Source organism: Hakea prostrata, chromosome 5 (genome assembly GCF_041222555.1).
Source record: "Hakea prostrata isolate BN-2017 chromosome 5, UWA_Hpros_2, whole genome shotgun sequence".
In the NCBI taxonomy this organism is placed as follows: domain Eukaryota; kingdom Viridiplantae; phylum Streptophyta; class Magnoliopsida; order Proteales; family Proteaceae; genus Hakea; species Hakea prostrata.
The window spans coordinates 54,650,433-54,661,658 of record NC_142604.1 but is presented as its reverse complement, the minus strand read 5'-3'; the positions used below and the strand labels follow the sequence as shown (position 1 = coordinate 54,661,658).

The window sequence follows — 11,226 nt, the reverse complement described above, 5'->3', positions numbered from 1 at the left end:
AGAATGTCGTCCAAACCACTCAAAGCATACCAGGGGCAGCTCCATACAACATTAACAACTTCAATAGCATTTAAAGAATCCAATCGCACTTTGTCGACCAATTTGAGCCTAAATTAACATTGAGATAATAATTGAAAGCACAAAGTTTGTTCCATGATTAAAGCAACAAAGTAACACATTTAAATGATTAGCACATAATAGAGAATTAAGCATGGCTTCTAGTGGCTACATTCATTTAAACTTTTTCTAGAAATCTAGGTTGTATTTGCAATAAAATATGACCAGCAAAAATGATGTATTAGTTAATTATATGTTCCCAAAATTTATAATTGATTGGAGAGCTAATTAATAATGATCACATTAAATAATTATTATATACCTTTATAAGAAAAACCAAACACCATTAATAATTACAAGTTTCCATCATAAAATTTTATTTTGATTTAATTTTTTTGGCCCTACTACTTATGAACCATTTTGCCTCCACATTAATGGCCTTAATCATGGATTCTGACAAAACCCAACCTTGATCACCTACTACACATGCCACTTGTTAAATCTTATTATATAAAAATCAGGAAATGTAAATGTAATTTTGTAAGCATGAATCAAACCCGGCTCATTAATGCAGGTTGAAACCGGTTCACCCATACCGGTCTGATTCATGCCGAGACGAGAGAACAAAAATCTTTTACCCAAGATAGTAAAAACAGGGCAATCAGTGCACGAGCTTGACCAGTCCCACGTGCATCCCACGTGTACGGCAGTGATCTGCTGTACGGTCACTGTCACCACGTGGGAAGAAAGAAATCCAGCAGATCCAGTCACACAAACATACGCTATTAGGCGGGAAGAAGAGATTTCTAAAAATAAACAAATATCATGGGACCCACATAACCAGCCATTAGAGATGGAACACGTGTCAATCCGAATGCTCCTCCGTGATCTCCGGTGGAAAGACAAAACTGTCCAATGCCTTGGCTTCACGGACAGTACGGTTAACACCACCATAAATTACAAAGCTGGAAAATTTAGGCGTGGATTCCTCTTTGAGATGACGAGAGTGACATAAAATGACGAAAGTGACCTCGTGGTCCTCCCTCCCAGTCCCAGGAGCCATTTGCAGCTTTTTTTTGGCAGTACAGAAGAGAAGAGGCATCTTCAGTTCTTCACCATCCAAGTCTTTCTCCATCACTATTCACTTAAATGTCACCTACCCACACTTAATGCTTCATCTCATGAAATTACAATTTTACCCTCATAATAGTCTCATTTTTCGAAAAAAACTTCACTCGAAAGCCAAATTCGTCTCTTTTTTTTTTAATCAAGCAATAGGTGTAGGACCCACGTTTGAATATTGATAAAATTCACAATAAATCTTACGTAAATTCACCACATTTATTGTGTGGTAAAAAAGTGATAGGAGGACAGTGCATGCTGTTCCGAGAAAAAGATGATCTGGCTTCAATCTTGTAACCCTTTTTATCTCCAGACAAATGAGAGAAAATTTTCTTGGATTCCAAAGAGGGGTGAAGCTAGGGAAATGAAAGAAATTAATGAAATAGTGAAAGTTGAGTTGAGGAATCTAGACAGCTAGGGATTGAAGAGAGAAAGGGGGAAAGTGATATGGACAAGCTCAGCTCCTTTAGAAAAGGAAAAAAAAATCAACTTGTTAACTTATAAGATAATCATGTGTCTTTTCAATATAAGATGGTGAGGTCGGTGGCCCCTCTCTCTCTTATTTTCATTGCAAGCATGTTCTTGTTTAGCTTTGGCTTTGCAAGAAAAGTTTTGAGGAAAAGATGGAAACAGCCAAACAAACTTGGAAAAGAGAAAACAGAAGAACAGTCAAGCATCCCAAGCCAAACAAGGTACATGTGTTATAAATTCATTGGATTGCACTTGTTATAGCTAAGTCAAACTTGTAGGTCATCTTTTTTGTTGGTTGATTAATAAAATATTACATTAATTACACTCTTGACTTGAGAAGCAAGGACCGAGTCAACTCAGTCTCTATAGCAAGGAAAAAAAACCCCAAGTCCCCATTCCCCAACACACTGTCACAAATGGCTCTAACATAGAGGGTATCCCAAATTCCCAATCTCAGTCAGAAAGAAACCCATCAAAGGCATGGTAATCTGGAGCTCTTGAAAGTCATAAAACTCCAAAGGACACAAGCATGTTTTCCTAATTCTAGAAATGAGAGAGACAACAATCCAGTAGATTCCTCTCTCTTTTTTTTTTCTTTGCCTTTCAAACATCATTGAAGTTTGAAAACAACCAAGAAAACCTCACCCAATGAATTGAAAGTGAAAGGAATTTAAGTTAACTGCCTCCAAAATTAATTTCAGGAGATGGGAGTTGCTCTGCAACTTGCCATGATTCCATGAAGGGAAGCCTCGTTTAGTGTGCTGCTCACTTTTTTTATATTCCCTCGGATAGAAAAGAGAAGAACTGCTAGAAGCAGCCAAACAAGTCAGGAATCAGGATAAGTGGATATTAATATTTAAACTAATCCTCTTATAAGATGGAGAGAGAGAGAGAGACAAAAGCATTAATCCTTCAGAAGTAACTTGATTTCCTTGAAAAAGCAAACTCACAGAAGGAAAATATGAACTATGTTCAATTAACAGCTCCAGAAGAATAATAGAAAGTAAGGGCAGCAGAAAAGAAACATGAAAAGGAAGCCAAGAAATAAAGGAAATTGTTGGGTTTTGTTTGAAAATGCTATTAGATTTTCTGAAAAAAGATTCTTCTTATACAATCAAAAAAATTTTAAATCAATACATGAAACAAATTAATATAATCTCACTATACAACCTCTACTATTCATCTCACTGTCTAGCTGCTGTTTCCATTTAGTCCCTTCAGGACCAAACAAATAAGATTTCAAAATTCAAACTCATATCATTTTGAAAGAAAAAAAAATAAAGAAACCCAGAAAGAGAAATAAAAACAAAACAAAAAAACAAAAGCCACAGAAAAAGAGAGTGGGAATGTCTTCTTGGATCATCCAACCAGTGTGACCAAGGAAGGGGTTCAAAGCACTCAAAATTAATACTCAACTCCTCCATCTCAACAACAAAACCAACCAACAATCTCTCACCCCTGCTACCAAAAGAAGCAAAATAAATAAACAACAAAAGATCAAACCCAGATAAAAGAACCCGGAATAAGAGAAGAAATATAAAAGGACCATTTAGAACTCCAAGAACAATAACAGTTGAATGATTTTAAGTATATATATTATATAAAAATAAGCAATTAACCACCTTGGGTTTTATGAAGTTTGTTACTGTGAACTGTTTGGATGTTCATCACCACTATCATTGGCTTGAGACTGGTTGGTATGAACTTGATGATGATGATGGTGATGATGATGATGATCCATGCCATGTTGTTGTTGTTGTTGCTGCTGCTGCTGCTCTGAACCCATACTCAACCCAGCACCTCTATTGTAAGCATTGAGAGCCGCCAACATTCCCAGGTTTGATTCAGAGATGCCTAGACCCAGATGCTGAGGAGCTACCATAGACCCAAGTGGAACTGCGCCTACACGACCACCAGGGAACTCAAGCCCACCAGAAAGATTAATTCTTGGCATGAACTGAAGAGGAGCTTGGAGTGTGTTTCCACCACCTGCTGGTAACGATGTTGCTCTATACTGCCCACCTGCTGTAGGAAATGTCCACAAGGATTCCGAAGGTCCAGCTCCAGGGGCTGCAGAGACACCAACTGCAGGGGAGGAGGCGTTGCCTGTAACGGGTAGCATCCAGAATGCGCCACCGCCGCTGGTTGGGGCAGGGCCGACAGCCCACATTGCAGTCGCCGGCAATATGTTCGACGGCCGAAGTAGCCCAGCTGTGGTTGGTTGTTCTAGGTCTTGCCGAGGCTTACTCGCCGAAGGCGACGTCGTATCGCCAGTGTCTTGCTCCGGTTGTGCTTCCTCCTTGAACAGATCTTCTCTGAAACGTTTTCTCAAATAGCTATCAGCACTAGAATCTCTACCACCACTACCAGGCAGAACTTCACCAATCTGATCCGCAGTCATGATATGCTGTTGTTGAGGATGAAACCCTAGCATCTCGCCACCGGAAATGAGTCTCCGACCAGTGTCGCCTTCGTCGTAGTGGTGAGGATGATGAGCGAGGGCCAATGCACTATGGAAGGAATGAGGAGCGGATTTGGAGGATGGGGCTGAAAGGGTAGAGCCACTGCTTCGGAGAGAGACATTAAGGGTTGAAAAATTAGCAGGGATTGTTCCCGTACCGGTGGCGGCGATAATTGCAGGTTCTGCTTGCTGTAAGAGCCACTCGATTGTCTCACCGTCGGATTTATGACCTAATTCACGCGTTAATTGAAAAACCCTAGCAGCACAAGTGGCTGGCATACGGATGCGGCGGCCTCTGCCGTCGACCTTCGTGTGCCTATCTTTTGATGATCGCTTGGCGGTGGTAGCAATCGAAAGCTGTTGCTGTTGCTGTTGCTGTTGCTTGTTTGGGTCGACGAGGGAGATGGGTTTGGTGGAGATGGCTAGGGAAGCATCAACAAGCCTTGGTGGTGGAGGGCTAGTAGCAGAAGTTGTAGATGACCCAGTTCCACCACCAACCCCAGCACCACCTGCTCCTGCTCCTCCTCCTGCTACTCCTGCTCCAGCTTGGACGGAGATGGAGCCCATAAATGGGCCTGACACGGGACCGGGACCTGGCCCTGAACGACCTTCAAATGGGACCAACTGCAAAGGAGAAGGGTGTGGTTGTTGCTGCTGCTGCTGTTGTTTGTTGCTCTGTGACTCGTTGGATTCCATATTTGCTTCTTCAAGAATCCCACAACACACTTGTTTTCTTCTTTTTCTTGCTTTGATTGATCAAACCCATCTCATATCCTACTTCATCATATCATCCTCTCTTCCCGCTTCAGTCTCTATGTGAGTGTTTGTGAATTTGCCTGTGAGAGAGAGTAAGGGACACTGATGAGCTCTTAGATTTGGTCTAGACACGTGCAGGTCTGATACCATCTAAGACTCTGTGTGGGGTTACTTCTCTCTCTTCTGATTGACTGTTGTCTCCCCCAGATGAGAGAGGTGGGGAAGAAAACTAGGAAAGAGATTATGAAGGGCCCTGCAAGTGAGTGCTGGAGAGTATAGAACTATAGGTTACAGAAGCTATGAGGGACCTAAGAAGGAAAAGCGCAAAAAAAAATTTCTTCTCCTGCTGCTGCTGCTTCTACTTCTTGTTCTTCTTCTTCTTTCTCTGCTTGGGGTCCAAGTCTAAACTGGTGGGGACTGGATATTTAACAGTAGCACACTCGTGGGACCTCGTAAGGAATGTTAAATGGGTTTTTTCTTGCAAACAAATACAGAAGAGAATGATAATATGAAATACAGAAACTTCAAGACTTACCCTTCTTGGCTTTCTTAACCCTCTTCTTCATGTTTACTGTTTCACCTTTTTCCTTATCTTCCCATCTTTACAGATTCACAGTTTCACATGTCCCCATGTTTGTCTATCTTTGTTTTTTTTTTTTTTCTCTTGTCAAACGTCTGTCTTTGTTGATAATTGATTATGATGCTTATAATCAACTCCTACCAACCATACATCTCCCTATCTCTTTTCTTCTCCTACTGTTCTCTCCCACAGAAAATACTGACTAAAAACAAACCCTTACTTCTGTTGGGTTTATAATTTAACCTCTTAATCTTCTAGCTTGGAAAAACCCAGATCTCCCTGCTAGTTCTTTGAAAAAACCTAACCATGAAAGCTCATCTCTTTCTCTCTTTTTAGCTCTTTTACAGTTTCACTTTAAAATCTTTCCCACCTACCTCCACCAAGAAAAGAGAAAGAGAGAGAGAAAGAAGAGAATCCCATGCAGTGTTTCATTTGGCTTTGTTACTGAAATGGGTCAGGAAAAAGTCAGTGATGAGAGAAGGCAGAGTAAGGTGGTAAATTTTTTTGTGGGTATCCAGGGCAACAGCCAGACAACACAGGTAAGCGTCTGGTAAGCATCTAATGCAGAAGAACAGCTCATCCCAACACTACCACCTGTATTACAAATCTGCCTTTTTTTCTCTTTTCAATCTTATTAAGAATTCAAACAAATAAACATAATAGTTTAAATATTCATCGGCCAGTCAACTCCACCTAGCCCCACTTTCTCTATGAACAGTTTTTTATGATTCTTTGAAAAGGATAAACAAGTAATCCATCCAAACAAACAAATCTCCACAACCCCAACAGTGCAGCAACCCATATCTTCTTCTTCCTTTCTTTCCATTTTCTTATTTAACAAACAGTATAAGCACCTATATGAATAATTTCTCTGCCGTTTCACAATATCTTAACCCATGTCAAGAACTCCAAAAAATAACCACCCTGGACTCTCTCTCTCTCTCAATATGTGCATGTCATGGGAGACTTTCCAGAGTTGCAGAAGGCATAAACATACTACCATTGAATATTTCTTTATATAGAGAAAGTTTGAAATTTCACTGCTGAATCTGCAGAATGGGGTCAGAATAATAACTGTAGATGCATCACTCTCTTTGTTGGGTTCTCCATAGAAGGATTCTTGACAGAGACTTCTCCCATTGCCTCTTTCCTTCCTCCAATCCCATCATAACCAAGGCAAAAAAATTAAAAAACAGTTCCATATATAAATTTATCATTGATGAAAACCATTTCTTAATGCAGCATTTTCCATTTCATCATCCATTCACTTGTCACTTTGTCCTTTCTCTCGGCTACAATGGCTTACTTCACGACTCCAGCTAGCGTATGCTGTGCACCCAGATCCACCCGACCCGACCCGTCCAAGTGAGTGGATAGCCTAATCCTATGAAGACAGGTCCCGGACCATGATATGTCATGTCGGGTTAAGTCTCCCAACTTATATCAACCTAATAAATGTGTTCGACCCCACAAATAATACTCATAATAATTGATACGGCAGGTTATGGGTTTAAATGTAATAAATCTTGTTATGTATTGTTAGTTTTTATTGTACAAAGGTTTTGATTATTATCATACGATATGTTGTTTTCGAATCTGACTTGACCTTCAGAGCTGGCTGTTCGTGCACCAAAATTGGTCTGGACTCATTTTCTTGTTTGATGAACTAAATCTTAAGGCGACTGACGCTAACATTGGTTTTGTTAAAGGGGGTCAGATTCCCACCCCAAATTGTGGTTTTTAATTGTTCAAGTGGGAAAGCTTAAAGAAAGTACTGAGAATAAATGAGCATTACAATTAAAGGGAGAGGGATAAATAGTAGAACATAACTTCTAGGATTTGTCGGATCATCTAGGTGGTGTAGATCTCTTCTTAGAGGGACATGTGTCATGAGAAGAGTTGACTGTTCGGCATATCAGCTTCTAACATTGTGAATCGCAAAGGATGGCTGGATAATATAGCGCCTTGAGCTACACCGTCCAAGAGGGATGTCAAGGGAACAGTTGTATCAGCATATCCTTTGTTAGGTAAGGCCCAAAAAGTCTTCCTTAGGGACAAAGTCATGTTTCATGTGGAGGCTAGCTGGAATGGTAGTCGAGATTGGGACTCAAGCACTAGTCATCAGGATGATTGTCTTCTCCTCTCGTCTCGTGGATCCTTGGTCGACCACAAGGGTTCAGGTTGTATGGCATTTGTTAGGTGCACGTGTTGCTAATTTAGCACTTGGTCTAGCTCTTGCTTCACTAATAAAATTTTAATTTTGCTTGGGTCAAGTGCATTAAATGCGCATGACCATCAAGCAAGATTTCGTACCATCATATCCTAATGGATGAAATTAAATTTCATCCATTGAATTTGAACGACCGAAATAGAAATTTTAATCTAACGGCCCGAAATACTTTACTTTAATCGTCAAAACTGAAGCAAAATCCATTAAAATTTAACAAAAAGAAAGGAGAAACAAATCAAGATTAATCTTTTTTTTGGTAGTAAGCCAAGATTAGTCATGGTTAGTTAATTCTAGTTCCATCAATCAATCCACTTCAATGAAAAATAAATTTTTGGCGGGAAAGGGAGGGAGGGAAGTGTAAATGTAATAGAATAGGGGTGAGGGGGGAAAAAGAGAAATGGATAATGGATAAGTCCCATCAAGCCATTAGGAAGCAGTCACTATTGACTTTATAGTCAGCTTTGTGGGGTTTGGGCCGGTGGGCCATTGTTGGGTTTTATTGGGGCCGTGACGCAATGATTGTTGGGGGAACCTTTTTTTTATTATCACTACTTTGGGCCCCACATGCGGTTCACGTGTTCTGACCTTTCAGGTTCTCCTGGTCCAACCGGCTTAACTTTTGACTCTGTGCTGTGGAGCCAAAAAGGAAACCTACAAATTCTCACTGATCTCAGACACCCCACACATGCGTAATTTTTATTGGGTCATGCGCATGACTGTCAAGCCAAGATTTTGGACCGTTAGATCCAAAATTTCTGTCGAAATTGAATCTCAACTGTTGAATTTCAATAATCGAGATCAAAATTATGACTGAAATTTCGATCTGACAGTCGACTTGATGGTCCTGCTGCTCTTGTACAAGATAATGTGCAGGACCCAAGCAAAATCCACACATGCGTAAGCTTTCTAGGGTTTCTACTTGGACACCTATCAACTCAGAGCATCACTAGTAAATTACAAATATAGGATTGGTGGAATACTTATATAATCCCATTAATATTATCTGCTAGCGAGTGCCTGACACGTGGAAAAAAAACCCTCTTCCCAGATTTCATAGATTTCCCCTAAATAAGAATCTGACCAATACTAATAAGAATCCATGTAGAAACATTTAGATGGCAAGATTTTTTGGGTTTTTTTTTTTTTTTTTCGAAGTTGAGATTCACCCGAGCTATCTTACGTACATTTCTTATGAGGTAGTTTTACATATAATTTAAATATAAAGCAAGAGTTTTGCACCTGACCCTGACCCTGACCCTGGAATCGATTTGAACTCTTGATCTCATACTAAGGTTTTTCAGTTTTTCTTCTTCGAACGAATCAGAATCCATCAAACTCTGGGCTCCATTTATAGCATTAAATATGAAACTAAGATTCGACGCTACATCAATATTTAGATCTTCCACCACCATGGCTAGTCAAGTTGATGTAGCAAATAATCAACTAGGCATCATTTGGATACTAATCGATACATTTCATATTGGATAAAGCTGATATGACACATATTCATACATCTCTCTTTTTCTTTTTAACTTTTCTCCCTCTTATGAGTTATGTATTGTATTATACCAAAATACATCGACCAGTACAAACAATACTCGACATGAGATGCTATTGTCTCTCAAAATCACCTAACTCGATATCAATACTTTAAATCCTAAACATAAATACAAAATTTTATTACCAACTAATTTGTTGTATGCAATCATCCAAGCACCTATACACAAGAGAAGCCATTTATGTCCCATTCGACTTGGAAAAAAACCACTTGTTCATAACAATGATATTGATTACCAACAAATTTCTATTTATGCATCCAATAATTGAGTTTGTTCAATAATTGATATGTGAGACACATGAAGGATAAGTCAAATTGGTCACGCATCAAAATTATTGTTAAATGTGAATGCAACTTGGACACATTTTGGAACCTTAATTAGAAAAAGAATTTAACAATTCGAAAATTATGATATTTCTTGTTTGAAAAACAAAATAAAAATGGTAGCGTACAAAGACTAAATCCAAAGCAAGACAAAGGAGGAGATTCCTATCTAATTATTCTTAACACTAACTGAAAAATAATTGAAAAATAAAGCTATAATGAGAGAAAGGAAATAATCAAAGGAAACATATCAAAAGCCATGGTACAAAATATCAATAAGAAGATATCTTAAAAAATAAAAATAATGAAAGAAAAAAAAAAAACCATAGTTCCAAGGTGGATATAATGAAAATGCTAATTTGGTTAGGATTATGTTTAGAATAGAAAAGCAAATGGTAGGGGAAATCTTGACAAGTGAGTTTTTTTTTTTTTGGAATGAAAAATCACAAGTGCACCCTAAACTTTGTTGACAAGTGAGCATTCTAATGTGACTCGATCATGCAATAGTGACCATAGTTGTCAAAGTGACATGACCATAGTTGTCAAAGTAACGCCAAGCAGGCATCATATTTCGACCCTTTGGAGTAACTAGCGAAATAGGGGAATTCGCATAAATTTTGGTTAGTTTCGACATCCATTTCGAGGGGGGTATTTTATGTCATTTTAGGCCTAAATTTGATATCTAGCCTAATTTGATGACAATAAATATATTGGTTTATCTAAAGCATCACCTAAATTGGTGCTGTTGAACGGCACATACTCGACTGTATATAGACAAAATATTAACTTCTAAATCTATGTAAAATCTCGCTTGATTGTCACAAACAATGTTATACCCATCAATAATTATTAAGTATGGCTCATACTTCACATTCTGTGCGACAAACACTTGAACTCCCGTTAAAGTTTAGGCCTATGAATAGCAAAATCTTGTAACATAACATTTGTAACGAATTGTTTGAAAAGAATATAGTGAAAAACTTAATGTTGAACGTAATCTCACATTAAAATGAACCAGGGTAAAATCTGTCTCTTTTCTTTCTGTTTTTATTCGATTGTGTGCGATTGATCACTTTAATTTAGATAAAAACAAAACAAGATCTACTAATATATTTAAAAAAAAAAATCAGAAGAAAATAAGGCAAGAATGCAAGAAGTATGAGAAATAGAGAAAATACATAAAAATAGAGTTGATAATTCACCAAAAATTCGATTTTATCAGCAAATTTATCCATAATTTGGCGATATTCTGAGAAAAAAATTTATCCTTAATTTTTCATTTTCAAAATAAAGTTTCAGTATTCAGCAAACCAGGCGATTTTTTGCAACTTTCACCCGAAATTTGCCGAAATGTCCTTCTATGGTGTGCCTTGTCAACACGGTGTGTCATCACCTTGGTTTTCATACTCTTACTCACCTTGTCGCCTTAACAACTATAATACTGACCATCAGAATCCATATAAAAAATACAGGACATTATCCCATTCAAGGTGCTATTTTGAACCAACGAGAAATTATCTCATTCAACAATGAGGCAAATCCTTCAACTCTTCAAGCGATTGAGATGCAATGACACCTTCCCAGGGTTGATTATTCGCTTACAGTACGCTAGCAGTGCAATTATCATATTCTCCATTAAGTTTTAATTCACTTTCTAACCATAACTA

The 11,226-nt window shown here is 38.4% G+C and overlaps 1 protein-coding gene across 1 annotated transcript; it reads right to left on the bottom strand.

The window, feature by feature from the left end:
* Positions 1-1,422: 1,422 nt before the first annotated feature.
* LOC149016598 (transcription factor TCP23-like) lies at positions 1,423-5,791 on the bottom strand. Its single transcript, XM_089154698.1, has 2 exons — positions 3,273-5,791; positions 1,423-3,108 (listed from the first exon to the last, which is right to left on the bottom strand). The coding sequence occupies exon 1, from the start codon at positions 4,805-4,807 to the stop codon at positions 3,293-3,295; it is 1,515 nt and encodes a 504-aa protein (XP_089010824.1). The 5' UTR covers positions 4,808-5,791; the 3' UTR covers positions 1,423-3,108; positions 3,273-3,292.
* Between the last annotated feature and the right edge of the window lie 5,435 nt (positions 5,792-11,226).